General features: G+C 37.2%; 2 protein-coding genes across 2 annotated transcripts; both read left to right on the top strand.

Annotated features, from left to right (window-relative positions):
- Positions 1-665: 665 nt before the first annotated feature.
- Positions 666-13,804, top strand: nr5a1b (nuclear receptor subfamily 5, group A, member 1b). Its single transcript, XM_056731888.1, has 7 exons — positions 666-910; positions 1,513-1,634; positions 1,980-2,121; positions 3,155-3,897; positions 10,405-10,524; positions 10,610-10,757; positions 12,116-13,804. Exons 2-7 carry the CDS (start codon positions 1,533-1,535, stop codon positions 12,367-12,369), a joined length of 1,509 nt encoding a protein of 502 aa, XP_056587866.1. The 5' UTR covers positions 666-910; positions 1,513-1,532; the 3' UTR covers positions 12,370-13,804.
- Positions 13,805-19,313: 5,509 nt separating this feature from the next.
- psmb7 (proteasome 20S subunit beta 7) lies at positions 19,314-23,068 on the top strand. Its single transcript, XM_056731573.1, has 8 exons — positions 19,314-19,412; positions 20,436-20,529; positions 20,614-20,711; positions 20,789-20,929; positions 21,264-21,379; positions 21,921-21,979; positions 22,085-22,236; positions 22,849-23,068. Exons 1-8 carry the CDS (start codon positions 19,351-19,353, stop codon positions 22,958-22,960), a joined length of 834 nt encoding a protein of 277 aa, XP_056587551.1. The 5' UTR covers positions 19,314-19,350; the 3' UTR covers positions 22,961-23,068.
- Positions 23,069-23,169: the final 101 nt, after the last annotated feature.

A 23,169-nucleotide genomic window follows, 5' to 3' on the forward strand; every position in this document is an offset into this window, starting at 1 on the left:
AAAATGCATTTACAAACATAGTCCCATGCGTAACGGGTGAGAGAGTAGTAGGCTCTATGATGTAGCTTTTAATTTCTTCCTTTTCGTTTTTATTTATTTATTTTCTAAATCAGATCCGTCACCTGGGTTGATGACAGGAAACGGTAAACGTATTTTTTTTTCATAAAATCGCAAATCTCAAAGTCGTTAAGTGTGCTCGTTAAAGTCTTAATTTTTTCCGTCTTTAAATGTCACGTGCGTTTGTTGCCTTAGAAGATGATCTCATACTGCATAATGCAACACCACGACATTCATATTTATTTCAAATATTATTCGTTGGCCTACATCACCCCCTCCAGCCGTATGGCACATGTTTAACTAAAAATAATTTGCCTGCTTAACCATTAATATTAATATTATAGCTTATAGTATGGGCCTCTTTGAAGGTCTGACGACAAATATGCAGCTGCTATGATTTCCTTCAATGTCTTATAAAGTGTTTTTCCACACGTGGGATTTATTTTATAAATTAATACGATGAATAAAATGATGCTTATTTCAGGAGGAACAGATGGTTTATTTGTGGGCAGAGAATAGAGAGTTTTGTCTCCTCCCTGTATCCTCAGAACTGTTGATAGGCGCTTCTTCCTGTCGCTCATTGACTCTTTTGTGTATGTGAGTGTGCATGTGTGTTTGAATATGAGGGCATGTCTGCAGTGTGAACACGCGAGGCCAAAACACTAAGTGCCGCTGCCCTCGCGGACATCCCACTCGTTTTTACCGGGAGTCGCGCGCGCACACTGAACCGGCAGTATCTTGCAGGTGCTGCGGATCCAACGAGTGCCAGCCAGGCGCGTTTTGTGGGAATAAATTCCTACCGCAGAGAAAACCAGCACCGTACCACCGAGGAGGAACACAGAGTCACTCACAGGTAACACATTCGCTTGACTTCGACCGAAGTGCTTCATCTCCCTTCGTTTATTTTATTCATTCATTTTTTGAACCAATGGAAATTTTGTAGTAGCGAATACACAATATATTTATTTACATGTGAAATATTACTCTATTTTGGTAATTAATTATTTATAAATCTTTAAATCGATTTCATGAATACAATTTTATGAATAAAATGCTATATAATAATAATTACCTCATTTTATCAAAAGTGCTTCATTATAAATCCTGTATTTTCCCTGTTTTGCATGCGTATTAATTGACTTTATAAACATTTACTGATAACGTAAAGATACAAAATGAAAAAAAATGAAGGCTAAAGGTTTGTTAATTTAGCCTTAACGAAATGTTTAACACATTAAACTATGGCAAACGAAAAGCTAATTTAATGGTATTAGTGCTTTACAGCTTACATAGTATTTAATGGAATTAGTCCTTATAGTTACACCTTACATTGTATCTATGTAACAATTCAAAATATAGTAATTTTATTGCATTACTGGAATGTTTATCTGCAAGCAGCTGCAACAATTTCCAGTGAAGTGAAAGTGTGACCTTGTTTCATGCACGTGTGTTTAGGAGGCGCTCGGCGGGGCGGGATGGACTACAGTTATGATACTGAACTGGAAGAGATGTGTCCGGTGTGTGGGGATAAAGTTTCTGGATATCATTACGGATTATTGACCTGCGAGAGTTGCAAGGTATTAATTTAACATGCTATCTTTCTCTATACAGTCAGATGGGCGTTTCCAACGTGTTAATAAAATCATAAGGATATATAATAATGTTGTTAATTGTTAATGCAATACAGGTCGCGAGATTAATTTCTTTTTTATTCTTTTTTATACTGGAAAAAAAGTTATTTATTTATGTTGAGATAAAATATGATCGGTCTCTTTATCTAAATCATGTTGATCGAGGACTTTATTATTTTTGTCTTGGCATTGATGACGGTATGAAACGGAGGAAGAAACAGATCACGATGCTAAAATGAGAACAGATTGGTAACAAAGTTCGCCTTTATAACTGGGATCTCTTCTCTTCAGGGTTTCTTTAAGAGGACCGTGCAGAATAATAAACGCTACACATGTGCGGAGAGCCAGGACTGTAAAATTGACAAAACTCAGAGGAAACGATGTCCGTTCTGCCGTTTCCAGAAATGTCTGAACGTCGGGATGCGACTGGAGGGTGAGGGAACCGTATTACGTCTTTTCTTATTTAATATAAATATTAAATTTAATTAAATTGACGTGGAATTTCATAAAAATGTTGAAGGAAATGACAATATAAATGAGTGTGTTACATATTTGACTTACGAAATCAATCATATTAATTCTTATTAAAATGTACCCTTAGAGTTATTAAGCTTAAAATGAAATACACATATAATAAATATAATGAAAAAACAAGGGTCATATTTCTATTTGTTTGTATTATTTTGCGATTTTCAGTTGTATATTTTAATACCTTAATTTAATTATATAGTATGCCCTTAGAGAGATATGATTTATTTAGAAGGCTTATTGTAGTTTTTATGAATGTTAAAGTCATATTCATCAATCGAACATGTTCTTTAGTGAATATCTGAAAAAATAAGAACGTTAACTATTTTAAAACACAAATTTGATTGTAAAGAAATCATTGCAGCTGTTTGAATAAGCTGTTTTAGAGATTCGAGAAATTAGAAGAAAAAAATCAACATAAGAAAATCTGCAAGGTCGCTATTATCTTCAGGCACCTTTGCATTACCGCCTGCGCTTTGCTGTTCGGATCAAGGTTAAGTATTCATTTAAGACCAGCTCTATCTTTAATCAGTTAGGTATTTTTAACTATTCCGTGAGTTAAAAGAAGGACGAATTTTATGAGCGGACAAAAAGCCCTAACACAGTTTATTTTGTTTGTACAATGTGATTTATTTTCGCTTGGCTGACGTTAACCCTTTATAATTTAATGGTTTTGTTTTAGGTATTAAAACAATTAGTATTGTTGTTACATATTATTTTTATCTAGTAAAATTGATTATACTTGATATTAATTGCCACTGCAATTTTTTAGAATTCATTTATTTAAAAATAAACATTTATCATCTATTAAAGTATGCTATACACCTTTTTTTATTTAGTCAAGGTTGGAGATACTTCAACAGTTGACAGTTAACATGTAATATATAATTACCATCAGTGTAAAATTTAATACATTATCTTTCTTTTATTGACCACAGCTGTGCGTGCGGATAGGATGCGAGGAGGGCGCAACAAATTCGGTCCGATGTACAAACGCGACAGGGCGTTAAAGCAACAGAAGAAAGCGCTTATTCGGGCAAGTGGCTTAAAGATGGAGGCCACGCCCCCTTTACTATCCTCACCCCAAACCGACTACAGCTTCAACACAACACTGCCTGTCCCAACCCCAAAACCCAGCCATCCAAACGCCGGCACCACTCTGGCCCCTGTCGATTACGAACACAGTCTATATGCACCAAGCTCGCTTGGTTTATCTGTCCCTTTCTCTGCCCACACCCCAATCCCAGCACAGTACCCATACCCACCCCTGCCCGGCCGTGCCATCAAGTCTGAGTACCCCGACCACTACACAAGTTCAGAGCACTACACGAGCGCCAGCTCCCCAGAATCTGTGCCGGGTTATACGTATGTAGACCAGACGCAAGTGTCGATCAGCCCCACGGGGACCGCACCGGGCCTGACGATACCAGCGCTGGTTCTGCAGTTTGTTCGCTGTGAGCAGGATGAGCTGCAGGTGCAAAACAAGATAAGCACCCACCTGGCCCACCTGCAGCAGGAACAGAGCCCTCGGAGCACTGTAGCCAATCAGGAACAGAATGCACGCCACGCAGCCAAACCAGAACGGCTCACCACTTTTGGCCTAATGTGCCACATGGCCGATCAGACCCTCTTCTCCATCGTGGAGTGGGCACGGGGGTGCATCTTCTTTAAGGAGCTCAAGGTGAGTGTAATTTGAAATCCTTATTATTTAGTGATCTGAATTAAAAGTGTGAACAAAGCATATCTGAATTGATGGAGGAAGTCCATTTCCGCTCTGAAACTGAAACCGTGTCTCGTGTAATGCTCTTTTGGTACACATACAATGTGTCTGTAAACAGTGTGGATACAGTTGGCATGATGAAATGACAGTGACATGAATGAGAAACTTGAACTGGTGTGTGTTCTAGCCTTCTGTGTTTGCACAGGACTGCTGTCTCATTCATCAAGACACTAGCATGTGAAAGATAATGTTTCATTCTCTACAATCATCAGGTGTTTTCACTAAAAGTATTCACTTTATGTTGGTTCATAGTGAAGATAACAGAAACATTTAACTTAAAATGGTTTTGATGGTGTGAACTGATGTTGATGACAAGTTTAATGAATTAACATTTATCATTTACTCATCCTCATGAATTTGTTTATTTTGAAAAAAAAATGTTTTTTTTAAGAATGTTGGCAACCAAACATTATGGCCCCAATTGACTTCCACAGTATGGACACATAAGCACACAGTCATTTCTAAAAAACTTTTATTTTATTTTTGCATGAACTATCCCTTTAAGTGGAGTGATGATGTGTGATCTAGACACATTTGCTTTGGTTGTTTGGTTCTCGTATGCAGTTTCATCTTTAAATGGCTTTTTATGCTGTCCGTCAAGTATTTCATAGCATGCTAATCCAAATGTGGTGAAACATTTTTTTGTGAAATTTTATTGTGGAGCATTATAATCAAAATAATGTGAGGTTCACTGAGAATATAGGGGAAATTCATCTGTGAGCGAAATGCATTTGTAACGTGACTGTTTTGCGCTTGGTTTAGTTACTTTTTCACAATGTTGCTAAATGGATAAATGCCAAACATCAAGATGGGGGTTATTTCATGCAAGCTTAAATTTGTCAAAATAAAAATTGCTGTTATGAACTCAGGTGAACTTCATTAGGTACATCAACCTTCTGGAAACAACAATAGTAACGAGAACACAATATATTTATTGTGTCCATTTTAACCCACAGCATTGAGGCGGTCTTTAAATAAAACACTTGGGTTTTTGGTGGTTATGGAGAGGTCTTTAAATAAACTCTCGAGTGTCTGTTGTCTTAAAGGAAATTGAGGATACAATCCTGTCTTTTGTTCATTCTGAGCTACTCTTTCTCTCTCTCTCAGTGTTTCCAAATATTGCTGACAATGCAGCAAGCACACATCAATCCACAGCTTTTGAATTCCCATAAACACAATTTATCCTTACAAATATATGCAGATGTCTACAATGACAAATGGATAATGATACTGAAGTCAGATACGCGCATGCACGCATGCACACACACATACATTTTACACATTTCAAAAACTAGAGATATAATAAAGGTAGGAAGCAGGAGCATGGAAAACAATAGGAAGGCCAAAGTCAAATTTGATTTATTATTAGAGCTTAAATGGTCAGACAAAGAAAAAGGGCATGAGAAAATGAATTTAAATACATCACAGTAGTTGCTTCCAAATTGTCATCTGCTCGATGAGAAGCAAATCCTTACTTGATGTTCTTTGATTTTGAGTGATTTTCATGCACTACATTGGTTCACTTGAGTGAGTGGGGGGGGGGGGATTTCAGTGGCCAAATTCCACTCCTGATAAGCAGAAAATGTGATCTCTGTTCAGTCTAGTCTCTGTGAGGGAAGGTTTGTCTTATTCAACAAGTCTCAATCTTTTGGATACATTAGATTACAGTGTACAGACAGGCCTTTGTAATACTTTTTCATTTCTAGAAATGTCCTATTTGAAGAACGTAGAATTATGAATATCCAAGGAACCATAAAATAAAATTATTTTTAAGAATGTTGATATGTATATTATGATATATAGATGTATCAATAGATGTAACAGGCTATATCTACTGCATAATTTCAAACTATTATTGTCTTTCCCTTTAGGAAAGGTTTTTAGTTTCTGTTTTCAGTAAGTTGCATTTTAACTTGATTTAGCTGAAGTGATGTTGTTTTAGACTAACGAAGGCTGATTCATTTTTATATGAATAACAGAGAGGTTCAGCTTTCTGAAATGCTTGCCCGTAATTGTTATTGCTTAGCATTTGGGCAATTCCAGCGTCATGGACGTGACATAAAAATGCAGAGGATGAATTTGTTACGAATGTATTGAACCATCTGTTTATATTTTACCGAACCCTTGTTGATAGAGTCTAAACATAAAAAAGTCAGTCGATAAAAAATATATATATATTTAAAAAAAGGGAAATAAACATGTGACTAAAAACGGACGCGTTTTTTGGCAGACGATAAACTTGAAAGATTTCTGTAAAATAAAATGCACAATCCCGAAGTAATATTATATGAATAGAGAAGGGATGCCTCCTTAAAGAACATAAAATAGTTACTTAATATTTATGCACTAAAAATAAATCAAATGCTTTGCCAATTTATAGAGAGATCTCACATGGGTATTTGAACCACCAAATGTAAAAATCTGTACTTTTACCAGTAAAAGTCGCTGGTAAAAACTATTTTTTTTCTTGGTAAGGTTGACATTCTCACTGAAATGCCCATTTTTCTTTTAGTGCTGTTTCAATCAACAATATTTTTTTACATTTTACATAAACATTATCGCTTCAAATGGACTGTCACAGACATATTTTTAGCATTTTATACTTTCATTTTAGACATTTTTTTGCCCTGCTGTGCTGTTCTTACAAGACATAACTGAGCATCAATCCCTAAAATATGCACCTCTTACAGAAAGATATTGTGGTGATATTCGGTACAGTGTATTTATCATGTTATTGACAAGGTACCCCAAGGTACTTTAAAAGACATGGTATGACCACAGAATCTTATCAAATAAAACAGTGTACAATGATGCTGACACACTCAGAATCAGTACATGAGTAGTGGGGCTTCAGAGGATGCTACAATGTGTACCAAAACTGTCATCGCACCCTCTGTCTGTGCTGATGGACCGTTTCCACCTCACACTGTTACCTGGACAGGTGTGCTCATACACGTACACCCGCACATACAGTATTCCGGATGTAAATTGTTAGTTTATTTACCCTCTGAAGACAAATATATGCAGTGTCCTGACAAACAGAACAACACACTGAAACACACACCTTATTCAGGTGAGGTCCGAGTTGAAAGTTATTATTTTACTTTTTTGTCTATAGTAGGATAGAATTCAACCATGTGGTCGTTACAAAATAAAGTGGGTATACTGAGTAAATTGAACACTAGATGGTGTTCTTCTATGGTTAGAAGAAGGAATAGTTCAGCCAAAAATAAAAAAATGTGACGTCCTTTCTTTCTTCTTTAGAATGCAAAAGACAATGCTATTCTCAATATTTGTTTTGAGATTTTTTTTTTAAAGATGCAATGTAGTCATTTCAATAATTTCTGTTTCATTTGTATTTAATGTGTTATTTCAGGATTTCTCTAGTTCTGAACACAAAAGAGCCCAGGATTTTTCTGAGAAATACAGACAAGCACGTACCGAGAAAAAGATAGCTAGAAAAATAAAGGCTACTATGTGGAAGTCAGGGGCAGCAGGCAAGTAATATCTCTGATAAACCGAGGGTTACAAAATATATAAAACGCTTGGAGGGAACCATTTGAATGTCTGCGTGCGATTTCAGAGTCAACAGCTATTGCTGAGATATGGACAAGGGTCTTGTTTTACTCAGAATCTTTTCAGAGCAAGGATTTTTCTCTGTCACGCATAATAGGCCGCAGTGTGTCGAGGGTATATGACACTCTCCAAAATACAGTTTCAAACAGCTCTTATAACTCAGGCAGCAGAGGACAAACTGAAATACTCAAGTAGAGTTGTAACCGTAGTAGCTAGCTACATGTAATTCTGAAAGGCTCTCGCATTTAGACACTTACTGGATTGGGAGTCTTTTTATTTCTTTTATTTATGTCTTGGGGGTTGTTTTGGACAGGGATCTGGATTTGCAGAGGTGACAAATACATACGCCTATCTAATTAAATGACTTTATTGCTCATTATTCAATTACACTGAAGCTACATAATAGACCACATTCTATTATATTAATATATAGGTTGTAAAAACATATTAATGATAAAACAATTATTATTAAAAACAATTTATTTCTAAACTTTTACACATGTGCCATTACAACAGTGTGCAATACGGCTACTCAGCTACGGATAGCTACATTCATTTCTACATTTTGCTATTCTGCCCAAAATAACTGAAACATTGGAAAAAACATCCGAAGTTACCATTAATTTATCCACACATGTGAACTAAAAAAGCATAGCGCGCGAAATAAGCTGAGAAACTAGTTATTTTAGATCATCGTTGTGAACTTAAGTCAATGGAGCTCTCTGTCAGTTGGGCATACCAAGATGGCGGCGTGATCGCCTACGGTGGCTTCACTTCCTGCCGTTGGTTTAGCGTTCTAGGCGCAATCCAATCATTGAAGCAATGGTTTATACATTTTGGTCCGATCCTATTGCTGATGCAACATGCTTTTTAACCATACATTTTGCAAACCATTTTTTCTCTTACAAAGCACGTTTCGTAAATACGTTATCTCCTGACGATCTCTTAGTTTATCACAATGTCAACCGAAAGGGAGGGATGAGGGGTGAAGTCCCCTTAAATATCATACACAGAACCTTTAAGATTTTTCTTAACAATATTATGGTCACTGTTTGGTCTAGTCATGCCTCTATGTATGTATAATGCAAAAAACACACATAACTGAAAACACATCTTGAATTTGGAAGTTCATCGTATAAATTCTGCAGGATTCAGGAGAAGTGTGTTGTGTTATTTATTTAATCTGCCTGGAAACAATATGAACTCTAATTGGTTGTTTTACATGTTAGTCAAATAGCTTGTTAGTCGGTCCTTGGCAATTGAGATCAAACTTTTTTGTGAGTCCAGAGCTCCAGACCTTATGCCGTCAGGCTGAAGGTCAAACGTGAAACTATTGTTTTAGGTCATGCTAGAATTGGACGATCATTCATTTTAGAAGCACAAAATGAATTTGCTTGCAACAATAGTTTACTAACCCTTCACTCATTCAATGATCAGAAATCATTATTTAAAACAGTCACAGTTATTTAGCTGATTCTTGTTCAATCTTGCATGTTTATTTGAATGTGCATCTTTTCTGCGTATGCATATCTACAGCTTTTATCACTGTGTGTTGTGCGGAATGTGCCGCATCTCTCGTCATGGCAACAGAAACGTGTCATAATGGGAGTGATGGAGCTAGCATTCCATTCAATGTGCTTTAATAAATATAGAGAATGTTTTTGCTTAAATGAACTGTTTAGCCCCAGAATTCTACAGTCGGGGTCACACATCTCCCGAACAAAAGTGAAAATTATCTCTCTAGAATTATTATCCACATTATCGGCCAATTTCAATCCAATTACACCTGCTAAACTGGAGCCTGAATAAGCACAATAGCTGCCCACCGTAGAGACTGAACATCGCTTCGCAACTCGACTAACCTGAATGATTCTTCGGTCCATTCTGTTCCGTTTCATAAATGAATGCCATTGTGTTGGAAAACTTGTAGCTCTTTGGAACTGTTCTGTGGGTGAGGTTTCTTTTAAACACGTCTGCGTGTGTGTAGGCTAACTGGCAAATTCATAAAGCACCACATATGAATATCTGAATGTATTTTCTATTATCCTGGCCTTGTCGATTAAGAATATTTTTTTTGTGTACACATAAGAATATCAGTAAGAATCAATTTCAATTTTTAAATCATGAGATCGCTTTCATTTCAAATTATGTTTTCAAAATGTATGTTTCTTAGAGAAAATATCTGTTTTAGGGATACTTCGCTCAAAAAAATGAAAATTCACACTGGAAGATATCTGGAAGATTGTCAAATCTAACCCCCCATTGACTCACATAGTATTTTTTATCTACTATGGCAGCAAATGATGGCTGAGATCTGACATTCTTCCGAATTTCTTCCCGTGTGTTCAGAAAAACAATGAAATGTAGAAAGGTTTGGAACAACCTGAGGTTCAGTAAATGATGTCACGATTTTCGTTTTTGGGAAAAGTATACCTTTAAATCACATCTGTCAACCATATAATTTCATAACAATATGACAATTCTGTTCACATTTTCAATTCTACCATTACTTCAAATCCTGAAGTCAAAATATTTTAAAATTAACATTGACATTTCTTAGCAAATTCTTCCATGAGCCAAACTATCTGAGCTATGCTTTTGGACAACTGTTATGCAGCTCAATGTGCTTAAATTGCATCAGCAAGTGGTTCCACTGGTTTTAGTAGTTATCTTTTAAGAAAGACAAAAGCAATACGTTAAAAGGAGACATCAGGTGTCCTGTTCTCTAAAGGTGAAAAAAATATACATAATGTATATTTACATATTTCCGTAAACAACTCATTCCCCTTATTGATTTTTCATTCGTTTTCTCTCGCTTTGGCTGCTTTACAGGTAGGAGATCAGATGAAGTTGCTCCATAACTGTTGGAGCGAACTACTTGTGCTGGATTACATCGCCAGACAGTTGCATCATGGGAAAGCAGAAAGTGTGCTTCTCATTACAGGACAAGAGGTAACACCGGTATGATTATACACATTTTATTTACTAAAATGTGTATTTGTACTGATGTATTTACATCTGTGTGTGTGTTTATTAGGTTGAGTTTACGACTTTACTGGCTCAGGCGGGGGTAACTCTGAGTGGAATGATACAGAGAGGTCAGGAGCTGGTGCATCGTCTACAAGAACTTCAGCTGGACCGCAGAGAAACCGCCTGTCTGAAATACCTAATCCTCTTTAACCCGGGTGAGACATCACACGAATCGCTTCATTATATCAGTGGAGTTATAAAACTTAGATAACTTTCTGTAAAATTGGTTTGAAAATAAGAAGGCTTCGTGACATCATGCGACAAAGAATGTGTTTTTTAAGAAAAAAACAAAACCAAGCCACCAAAAAATCAAATTTTGATTTGTTCTCTTCGGAATAACATTCGACCTGTGAAAAGTTCATCTTGAGATGTGGAATATTCATTAAGGAAGTAAATGGGGTCAGTTTTGATTTGATGTCAAATAAATACTAACTGTAGCTTATGTTAGTATGATGTGTCTATCTAAAACTTTGAGAACTCAATGCGCATTTGTCAATCTCAGATTTTTTGCTCCTTCGCTTTCGCAATCATGGGGTTCAGCACATCTTTCATTTTGGTGTGAGATGTTCCCTCTTCGGACATTTCACAAAATTCTGTATTATCAATCTTAAATGATATTGTGTCTCGAAAGTCTTGTAAATTTCAAGTCAAATGACCAGTTTTGAATCTTCCCATCACTGGCTGAGTTATACCTGCAGTCTCGACAATTATCCACAGTTGCCTTTTATCTTATTAATAAGTTTACTTTATAAGTTTAAGTTCATAACTAATTTCAGAGGCCAAACAACTTCTCATTACTGAAGATGAGGAGGGAATATCCACCTCCGTCCGTCTCTCTCTCTCCTCCCGTGGGTTCAGTCGCTGATTTAAAAGTTGAATATAAAAGATATTTTCACAGCTTACGCGTTTGCCCCCGTCACTCCGTCCCCGCGTCTTGTTAAACGCACGCCTATCTATATTCCCCCGCCGGGGGTTGACCGAGGCTAATTAACTTCTAAAAAGATGAATATTGCATTGATTTCCAGCCGCGCTAACGAGGACGTGGTTGTATTGGCTATTTGTTCCTCCTTTGCTCTGAGTGGCGGCGGGTTTTGTGTGGCGTGGGTCGTGCTGTAACTGGGTAATGGGCTTAATTAAAATGAAAGCCGGCTGAATCGCTCATGTTTACAAAGGCAGGGAGTCGGACCCCGTATCCGCGCGCAGACGCTTGCGCGACACACCGGCTCAATAGAAGTTTAATGGATTGACCCCATATTGGTTCGCGCTGCCGCGGTCCTCTTTTTCAGCATCAAGAGAAAATGTCCCTTTATTGTTCGCATTCCCTTAAGTGAAAACAATTTAAAGCAAGCGGCTGCCAACAAAAGCTGCTTTTCATTACGAGAGCGCACGAGGGCCTCAGCCGTTCTGCGCGCGCGCACATACATTTGTGTGTGTGAAGTGCTTGAAAACCCATTTTCCACTCACACCGTCTTTTATTAAGAAGAGTGTCATCTCTCTCTCTCCCTCTCTGCAGATGTGAAACTGTTGGAGAATCAGCCTTACGTCGAAAACGTGTATGAACAAGTGAACGCAGCGTTGCTGGAGTACACGCTCTGCGTCTATCCGCAATATCCGGACAGGTTCAGTCAGATTCTCATGCGCCTTCCCGAGCTCAGAGCGTTGAGCGCGCAGGCCGAAGATTACCTGTGTTATAAACACCTGAGCGGGGAGGTGCCGTGCAACAACCTCCTCATCGAAATGTTGCACGCCAAGAGAACCTGCATCTGATTCCCGCATTCGACTCAGACCGGATTCCTTCTCAGAAGACACTGGCACCGTGGTCTGTCCTCGACTGGGTGTTTCGCAGTGTGCGGGGACGATATCATCACGTGCAGAAAACCTCATTAGCCATGCCACTGTGTTTCAGAGAGAGAAGGGGAGAGCGCACAGAAGATGACAGCTTACAAAAAAATATAAAAAATGATGTCACCTTGCTCACCCTCAGGTTGACCAAAACTGTTCAAATGTATTTGTTCTGCGGTCAACAAAAGACTGTTGAACACAAAGGAAGATATTTGAAAGAATCTTTGCAATTTTCAGTTCTGTGACATCGTTCTGCCAGAAAGAATATTGATTTTTTTTTGTTTGTTGAACACAAAATGAGAATTCAGGAAAGCAATCAGTTCTGGGGCATCTTTGACCGCCATTTTCATTTTTAATCAATGGTGGCCAAGAACTGAACATTGCTAACATTCTTCCAAATATCTTCCATTGTGTTTAGCAGAACAAAGAAATGTAAAGAGGTTTCGAACAACTTGAGGCTAAGTAAATGATGACATCATTGGGTGAACTGTTCCTTTAATGGAGAAGCAAATTTTAATGTGCCTTCCCACTCATTTGCACATGACGCTAATTCAGCACATAGGCCCGATGCTGATCATCTCTTATATGTTGTTTTCAAATAAATGTAAAAGTGAAGATGTGATTGGTCTTTCATAGGTTATTGTCACCGTGTTTGGCTCTGGCTGAGATTGCTGCCTATTGGTCGATGAAGGCAAAATCATCTTGAACATGACCAATAAAAATGCAGAGAATGTGCATAAGGAAATTATTCGACTCTTGACGTGCTTGCTTTCATTAATCATCAGACGGGGCGTAAACCATTTGCGGGCGGTCCGTGTTATTTCAGGACATACATAAGACAAAACTGAGCCTAAATATGTGAAAGCTAAGGGTTTTCTCAAGAGGGGCTCAATGGCCTGTAAACAAGCTAAATATCCCTTCAGTCAATCAGTAAGGCCTTCTGGGAGTAAGAGAAAGACTCACACCCCCAACACAAAGTATTTTTACAAGTCAGTGTGTTTTAAAAGAAGCGTGTGTGTATGTGTGTGCATTAAAGAGGAGGTAAATTATGCGATTTTGCCTTAACAATGTAGATCCTGTGAAGCTGAGAAAATGGATCAGCATAAAAAATTATATTCAGATGTGTGTTTGTGTCTGCGTCACAGTGTGTGTGTGTGAGCATGTGAAGAAAACTCATCTCAATATTACGCCCCTCTGGAGCTGATTATGATATGTCAGCATGTTTCTGATTGAATCGTTTTTTGTAAGTGTGTGTCTGAGTGGTCAAGTTCTCCTTCATGTAACATGTTTGTGTTAATGCCATTTGTTAATAATGTGTTTAAATGTATTGTTTCAAATTAATAAATGCAAATTATTTAAACTGGCAGATGTTAGTCTAACATGATTATTTGTGTAGTTTGCCACAATTTTTGTCCATTTTATAAACAGTGAGAAATAGCATTCACGCTCTTGAAAGAATTTCACTGCATTTATATAACATATCAAATGGCATTTAAAACAAAATTCATTTTTTTCAGAACTGACTTTTAACCAGCTGGTGTCAATGTGATATTAGTGGATGCAGTCACCAAGCCACCAAGTTTTGCATATAAAGCCTCAAATGTTTTTTTATCATTTTAATCCATCCTTACTTTTTTATGTTATAAACTTAATATTTAAAACTTTTTAATGTACAATCCAAATGCTTGAGCATAAACCCCAAAATACAAGTTACAGTAACTTCTGCATGGAAGTTACTGTAAATTTAATTAAGGACTTCATTACTATGCATATCGAAACACGGTTTTAATGGCTTCATGTGCAATTCTCAAAAACATCCAACAGATGCTTTGCAGAGACGCAGAGATGCCCTATTACGAAAATAGAGGTAGGGAGCACAGCTGGGTCCTTTGAAAGTGCAAAATTAAAATGAAAAAAAATCACTTTTCTTTTCATGGATTTCAAAGAGGTTTGTGTGCATGGTTGTGTACACGTGCTCGTGTGTGTGTGTTCAGAATTGCACCTGAGAAAGCCACCGTTAAAGTCAGAACACAATTAGCGTGAGAGCTTTTGGTTTAGTGCCAGGGGGCAGCGTGTGCATATGTTGCGTGTGTGTAAGTGTACGTGGGAACAGGTGTGTGAGTGGCTGATGTGTTAGAGAGCAGCAAATGGGTCTTTTCAGCCAGTGTGCGTATTTTTGTGTGTGTGTTTGGGAGTGTGTGTATGTAAACATGGCACACTTAAGGGCCTCTTCAGCTCCATTAATTGGTCATTTGACATCATACCACCCTTTTCACACTGCTCGCTCCAAATGACTCCAAAACCTTCACCCTCAGCAAGGACACACACACAGACTGCTCAGTGCCTCAGCTGTGTATGAGCTCTCTTGCCCATTTAAGACTACAGTTCTATTTCATCATCGCAACTTATGATGTCACATCCTAGGGCTGTGCTGGTGGGGACAGAAAGTGATGTCAAAAGGTGCGATGAGATCACAATAAAATGCAGATCTACAGTCTAGTTCAAAGCAATAGTGATAGCATTTTTTGTAGTTTAAGTATTTTTTAACCTCCTTCATGTTTTTCCGAACGCAGTTTACAGAGACACTGCAGCAGAAAGAAGACTTTTTGAATTTATGATGCATATTGAATATATATTGCATAGTGACACAGGTTGGATTTGTTTATTGTTATAGCGTGACACAATGAAATTGGAGTCCACTTCCCAAAACAGAACTCAGTATAAAAGAGGATATACATTTACAATAATATTCACATACACACACAATATTTGCACACTCATTCACATTTAAAAAGGATAGACTAAAATATTTAAAAAACTATATACATAGACGTTAAAAATATGGTTTTTATATAGTTTATATACTTATCAGTAAAAGTTCTTATTTCATCTCACAAATGTTTATACAACTTTCAGCAGCAATTTTCAGGAAACAACAGCGTGAATTTCTTTAAATAAAATTTGTATGATGTGTGTGTGTGTGTGTGTGTCTTTGTTAACCTTGTGTCCATTTAATTATCTGATCCTAGAGTGCCCACCTGCGGTTGTCCCTAAGTTACATCAAAAACTTAATGTCCTTGTCAGCATCATGCCACCTGCCTGGCACAGGTTACCATGACAACCATCTGTCTCTGATCAAACAGTTTGATAATGGATCTCTTCTCCCATTATCTTCCAGTCCCTTAAACACACACACACACTTTAAAAACACCCTCAGTATATTCACTCTTAAAAATAAAGGTGCTTAAAAGGTTCTTCAAAGCGATTTCATAGAAGAACCATTTTTGGTTCCACAAAGATCATTGAATCATTCTTTAAAGAACCGTCTCTTTCTTACTTTTTTATAATCTGAAGAACATTGTTTCACCACAAAGAACCTTATGTGAAACAGAAAGGTTCTTCTGATGTTAAAGATTCTTTATGGAAGCACCTTTTGTGTTAAGTGTGTTTGTGAAAGTGTTTATTCTCAAGCCTGCCTGGGTCTGTCCCAAATGATGCCCTTATCTTGTGATTTTTCCATTTGTGAAGCCTCCATTTAGGTGACATGGGCTTGTGAGCACCTTTCTGACATTTAAATTGATGGAAGTGGCAACCACCAGAATTGTTTAAAGTGTGTTGTTTTTATCAGATCACGTTACTTGGACAGTGATTACATTTCAATGATGTCATCAAATTCGAACAGTGTGAGATAAGAGATCAGACTGACCCATGTCAGGGATCCTTTTGGCTTTTTGTTTGTAGAGAAATATAGCACTTTTAAAAATGATTCTTTTATTATGTTTTTTTAAATTATATTGTTTGAAGCATAATCAAATATAAAAAAATATGTTTTGGCTGGCGTGGCACCAAACAGAATTAGAAAAATGTTGATGCTTCCAACCAAGTTCAAAGACTTCCTTTATCTGCTATTTGTCAGTCAAACAGATAGTCATGCCTCCAAACTCAACCCTGCTGCAGATGATGTCTGCATTTGTGTATTTAAACTAGTTTTTGGCTCTATGCTCACCCCTCTCTCAATCTCTTTCACTGTAATAAATCTGAATTAATGAGCAGTCTTGGGTAGATCTAACAGACACCAACTTTGGATCCCCAATTAAACAAAGGATGAGATTGTTTTTTTTACTTGCACGTTAACGTATCAGTGTGTGTGTGTGTGTTTGGGAGATTTATAGAAAGGGCCGATGGGTAAACAGGGTCTAACCTCCCTGTGACCCATCCTCCCAACACAACAAGAAACATACGTGGAAGGAGAAAAAACGTTCACATATACATACATTTTCTACATTTCTATTGTTGTTGACGGACAGATAATTCTATTTTTAAAGCATGTTTACGATCCACAACTAAAACAGAAAAGCACATTTAAAAATAGATAAATATATACAGGGATCCAGAAACACTAGCCTCCTTGCACTACACACTCATACGAGAGGAAGACTCCTCTTCCTCACGGATACGATGAGCCGCTCAGGATGTGCATGGCACACATTCTCTCTCTCCTCTCCCCACACACAACACACGCACAACACAAACGTTAACCCATATATTAGTGAGGCCATCACATACAGTAGACACAATGGGCCTTTCCTTATAGTGAGAACTCTTTCAGGCATCCTTACAAATATGTTTCTCTGTATTTGTAAGATAACCTCGCAAAAGTGTAGCCCTTCCCTACACCCCTAAACACACACAGATAGTTGTTGTAGTGTCTTCAGACAATGAAAGCAGTGTTAGGAACACTGCGCTCAGACAAAGAGCAGATAAACTTTTCACACTCCTACAAATTCATGCACACTCCTGCACACACACACACACAATTTAACAGAGGTCTGCAGAATGGAGTGTGTGAGAGAGTACTCCTTACACCTGTGTGTGTAAACGTGTACGTGTGTGAGAGCTGCAACCCTAAATACTCCCACCGAACAGTCTCCATGACAACCATGCAAAAGTTTGTCCTTAGTGACCAGATCTTACACACATACTCACAAGCACATACATTCACGCACGCATCACGCATTCTTTCAAACGACTAAAAATGTGAAACATGATTATGATTTAAAGTATCCTTTCAATTGAAATCAAAATGAATAGGAGAATGTGCTAAGCAGTTTCCCCCAGCAATAGAAACCGATGAAAGGAAAACTGTCATTATTCTTTCTAGCTCTCTCTCAAACACGCGGACATACATTTGTGTGATTATTTGAGCTCGTCTTTGTTTAGTTTCGAGTGCATGAGAAGGATGTGTTTAGATTGATGGAGCCTTTTGTGCATGTTTCTCTTTACTGTGAGACTATTCAATTCTGTTTCAAGAGGAGCAATCTCGGTATGTGCTGTTCCAAACATTTGGTGAAGTCTCACCTAATGCTTGCCAAAATGACTAGAAAAACAATGACGTTAATGTAAGCAGGAAACAAGATTGCATCCCGAGTAAGCACGTATTGAAGACAGGTTGCAAAAGTAGGTGCAACTAAAAGGTGAGTAGGATGAACTCTATCAAAGTTTTTCAGAAATCTACATAATCCATGACAAGGTTTTTGTAAGAGAAAGTTTGAAGCCCTCCTGACCCTGCTTCCATTGAGCTGAGCACACACTGTCCTCTAGTGGCCAAATAGGAAATTACAGAACAGACGGTCCCTATAAGTTCTGTATGTATGGTGCCCATGGAAAGTATTTTACACCGAAAATATATTTTCAAATGTATGTAATTGCGTTAGATATGAAATAAAAGCAAACCAAATTACAAAAGCAAACAAATAATCCTAGTCCCTTTTTCAGAAGATGGACAACTTTACTTTTCAAAAGCACTTTTTAAATTGTTTATCAATTTCTCAAAAGACCATTCTTAGACAGTGTACATATGTATTGTATAACTGGAAACCTAAAAACATTTACTATTCTTTAAATAAGTGCCACTTGGTTTGATATTTAGTTAAGTAGCCAAATTAATAGTTCATATTTAATTAAGGGTCAGGATTTTCGACATGCCAATTTCAAAATAGAAATAACAATTTATATTAAAGAAAACATTAGGATGTATACATAAAACATTTGGCGTATACATAAATGCAGATTAAAATGTTAAATTATGTGATTTTAGTGTTTTTCGTCTATGAAAAACTACTTAAATATGTCATGTGGTACGACTGTGATTTATCTTAAAATCAATTAATTTCCTTAACACACATAACATTTGTTTTAACAAATCTTTAGTATACAAAGTGTTTAGAAACAAAGTATGTGCAGTACTTTGAGCTTTGGTAAAAATAATCTCATAGTTTTGTTCTAAACAAAATCAATTTATTTTACCTGAAAATTGCCTGTAATGTTTTAATAAAAAAAAAACATTCATCTAAACATACTGTATCAGAGATTCATATTTCAGCCATTGATAAAATGTTGATATTATTGGTGGTCACATGATAATTGGTCACTATAACCAACGCTATTGCCACTTAAATGCTTTTGGGGACATTGTATAACACAACAAATTTGTCATTCTAATTGTAGATCAAAAAAAAAAATTGTTCATACATTATAATCTTACATTTGATTAAACTTACATGTAATTGATGTCAGAGATGCAAGGCTTTTGTACACACACTGTAGCTACAGCATGTGTTACAGTATTTACATATTACATTGTCATTTTATAGCTGTATATACATTAAGGTACACATAAATTGTATTTTAACGTAAACCCTTGGCATCTTTGTAATGTAACTATCGTCTTGAGCATTAACCATATACAAAAACCCGTGTGTTACATTCTACAGGTTCCCACTCTATAGGTTCCTACAGTCGCGCGCACATTCTATAGTCTCGAATGGCTCGTGAGCGCGGAATCTATACCCTGTGACACAGAAGGAAACGGCATCTCGCGCTTCCCGGAAGCGGTACCGCAGAATCATGGCGACCGTCTCCGTGTGTCAGTATCAGCCCAGCGGTTTCAGTTTCGAAAACTGCAAGAGGTGAGAAGCGCCGCTTGTTTTTTGAGTTTATTCACCAGAGGTTTTCCGGTCGGGTGTTTTATTTTGAATGTGATACTTTGGATGAAACAACGAAGAGTTTAAAGTGTTTTAAGGGCTTGTACAGCGGGTGTTTGAGTCATGGCCCGTGTGAATGACTCAGGAGAATTCCCTGAAAGGCTTTTAATGACTGTTTAAATTCAAGAAACATACGCGAATATGTGTTTTACAGCACTATAATGTTCATAAATATGCTTAAATCGTTGTAGTTTGTAGTTAATATTGCCATTATTTTGTTTATATTATTATTTCTCTTTCTCAAAGGTTCAGACAATCACTGCGAACACACACATTTAAGTACATCACATTTGGATGTGATTCTGTCTTGTTTTGTTTATCGAAGCATATTTTGATTACAAATATTTTTTTGATAACTTGTTATTAATTTACAAGTTATAACAAATCAATTGTTAAATTATTTTGCTTAACTCTCCATTTATCCGCATATTGATGTAACAAAAGTATGATTGTCATTATAAAGATGTATTAAAAGTGTGAGCTAGTTTTCAGGACAACGGAATTAAGTTCTCTAATATTGTTACAGATAGTATGATGTCATTAGAATAATGTACCTTTATAAAAGGCGTGTCTTGTATATTATTTCAGTAGATTGTTTTTTATTTAAAAAGAATAGTACAGATACCAATGAGCTGAAAAATATGTTTTGTGTTAACATCATCTATATTGTAGTATAAGATGTTTTTTTAATCTCAGTTCCATATAATAAGGTTCTATTAATCTAAATAAACTGCCAACACAACATAAACACAAACGCCTTTTTTAAGTATATCAATCCGAACACATATACCGATTGCTAAAACTGCAATAACAATTTTATTTAATAAAATATTGAAACGAAAGAATAGGTTAGTACTATCAAAAAGGCGTTTATGATGACTGGCATCTAAAAGTCAGTTTGAGAAACCAAATCTCTTTGCATAACTTATGACAAAATATGTGTTGTAGAAATGCTCTTCTGGAAGCAGACTGCGCGAAATTTGGGTTCAACGCCCCAGCCGCTCGCAAAACCGGCACCACCATCTGTGGTATTGTTTTTAAGGTAAGAAAACAAAAAAAAAAGGTGTCAACTGAGATATGATCTCAATCATTTACATCATAGAATCTCTCTGTCTCTCCATCTCAGGATGGTGTTGTTTTAGGTGCCGACACACGAGCGACTGAAGGAATGGTTGTGGCTGATAAAAATTGCTCTAAAATTCACTACATCTCTCCCAATATCTAGTGAGTACACGAACACAACATGAACAATTCCTTCATCCCATGTTCACACGATCCCTAACGCGAAATGACATTTTTAGTTGTTGTGGAGCTGGTACCGCGGCAGACACGGAGATGACCACGCAGATTATCTCCTCAAATCTTGAGCTCCACTCTCTGACCACCAGCCGTCTCCCTCGAGTCGCCACTGCCAACCGCATGCTCAAGCAGATGCTCTTCAGGTAATGGATTCGAGAAAATCTTACGCTTCTCCATCCTCATATTACTCCGGTTCATTTTGTCTGTTATTAATAATGTTTTGTCCGTTCTAGGCTTGGCCCGGAAATTCAGGAATTAAAATTGACAGTATGATAACCATAAGCAAATTTTTGTCATATATATTAGCCATAAACATCAAACATTAAATTACATGGTTCAATTATTTATTTTTGTGTAAACACACAGCTCATACCTTAGAAACGGTATCACCGAAACCTTTTAAACCTTTTATCTGGTTATCACAAATGACAGTAAAAGTCATAGAGATATTAATGGAAAGTGTTCTTGTGTATGTAGGTATCAGGGATATATTGGTGCGGCATTAGTTCTTGGAGGTGTTGACTGCACCGGCCCGCACTTATACAGCATCTATCCTCACGGTTCAACAGACAAACTGCCCTATGTCACTATGGGTAAGTTGAATTTAGGGTTTACATTTTTATTTATCTAGTAATGTCTTCTTCTTAAGAATCTCTTCTTTTGAAGCAGTACCTTTTGTCTCAAAGTCATTCTTCCATTCCACCCAAAGGGGGAGACATTGTAACTATTTATTCTGTTTAAAAAACATCCATATCTAATCAGAATGACTGCGGGTTGTGTGCCATTCAGACATGAACTGAGAATGTCTACTAAATTCTAGTTAAATTTATATTGAAGTCACACGCAGAATGAGAAGGAAAGTTGATTCATTAAAAAACACAAATTACTGAGTCAATTTATTACCTAGAACAAGAATGAATCCAAACAGAAATAAAAAAATTCTTGTCAAAAACTTGTTTGACAGTCTTAAAGGTTTCATAGGCCATTATACTTCCTGTCGTTCCATTTCAACTTCCTGTGTGGTGTGGCCAGTTCAAATTTCCACTCATGAATGTTGACCTATTTCATCAGATCTTTTTCTGCCCAGAGAGATTCTCTTTTGTTGTATTAATGTCAATGTGTTTTTCACATCAGGTTCCGGCTCTCTGGCAGCCATGGCAGTCTTTGAGGATCGCTTTAAGCCTGACATGGAGGTGAACTTTCTTATCCTCACCCTTCTCAAATAAATATTCTCTTTTGTTTCCGATTAGCTGATCTATACAGAGAGTTGTGATAATGATGTTGTTTTTGTTGATCAGGAGGAAGAGGCCAAGGGTCTGGTGCGAGATGCGATCGCAGCCGGTATCTTCAATGATCTGGGCTCAGGCAGCAACATTGATCTGTGCGTGATCACCAAAGGGAAGGTGGATTACCTGAGACCACATGATGTGGCCAATAACAAAGGCGTCAGGTAAGTGTGCACTGTGGATAATGCTTCAACAGTTGTCGAACGGCATGCAGAGAGGATTTAAATCAATGACGCAATGACACAGTCTGCATAATGAATTGAATATAATTGACCGTCTGCATTATTTTAATTGTAACAGATTTATAAAAAAAAATAAGATTCAGGAAATGGGTGCATGAGTAAGTAACTTTCTGTGACGTATGTGCTGCTATTAATGAAAGATCATCTGTGGTCGCTGAATTCCGAATGCAAAACTGATTCATGCTTCAATCAATGTTCCCTTTTAAGAGAGGATAATATCGACGGGCACCCCGTGTGAGTAATCCTGTGTGTGTTTCGAAACAAAAATCAAATAGAGATATGAAAGTAACCTACATGTGTATTACTAACCAGGTTGTTGCAAAAGCTTTTTGTCTTTGTTGTTTTCTCGCTACTTTCAGCCCACTTTGAGTGTTTTTCAATGAGAGAGTTTTACTAAACTATCCCCAGGGAAGATTCTACAAGGAGCAGTATATTCTGAATCAAAACATGTGTGCACACTGTAAACTCTTGTTTCTATTGTGAAATCGTGTCTCTTTCCTTTGGATTTACATTCTTCATCTCTTCTCCTCAAAGAACCGGAAGCTACCGATATAAGCGTGGAACCACCGGAGTGCTGACGAAGACCGTGACTCCTCTGAATATGGAGGTTGTGGAGGAGAGCATTCATACCATGGACACCTCCTGAGATCACAGTCACAACTCTTTGATCTGTTTTTTCCCTCATAACCATTTTCCTTATGTGGTGGTATAGTCATTTTCCATTATTTCCAATAAAAGAAGTTGAGTCAGTTTATGTTGTTTATTTTATTGAGAGCAAGATTTCAACTGGCTAAAATGTTTTGATCATGTTTGGGATATAAAGTATGCCAAGATAAATGTGAACTTCACCCAGAA

Source organism: Triplophysa dalaica, chromosome 19 (assembly GCF_015846415.1).
Source record: "Triplophysa dalaica isolate WHDGS20190420 chromosome 19, ASM1584641v1, whole genome shotgun sequence".
Lineage (NCBI taxonomy): Eukaryota > Metazoa > Chordata > Actinopteri > Cypriniformes > Nemacheilidae > Triplophysa > Triplophysa dalaica.

Bases quoted from the DNA above. Each gene is read 5' to 3' on its own strand.
- nr5a1b (XM_056731888.1), top strand. From the start codon at position 1,533: ATGGACTACAGTTATGATACTGAACTGGAAGAGATGTGTCCGGTGTGT. The intron at 2,122-3,154 runs GTGAGGGAACCG...TATTGACCACAG, and splicing joins CGTCGGGATGCGACTGGAGG to CTGTGCGTGCGGATAGGATG. The intron at 10,758-12,115 runs GTGAGACATCAC...CCCTCTCTGCAG, and splicing joins CCTAATCCTCTTTAACCCGG to ATGTGAAACTGTTGGAGAAT.
- psmb7 (XM_056731573.1), top strand. From the start codon at position 19,351: ATGGCGACCGTCTCCGTGTGTCAGTATCAGCCCAGCGGTTTCAGTTTC. The intron at 20,530-20,613 runs GTAAGAAAACAA...TCTCCATCTCAG, and splicing joins TCTGTGGTATTGTTTTTAAG to GATGGTGTTGTTTTAGGTGC. The intron at 21,380-21,920 runs GTAAGTTGAATT...TTTTCACATCAG, and splicing joins ACTGCCCTATGTCACTATGG to GTTCCGGCTCTCTGGCAGCC.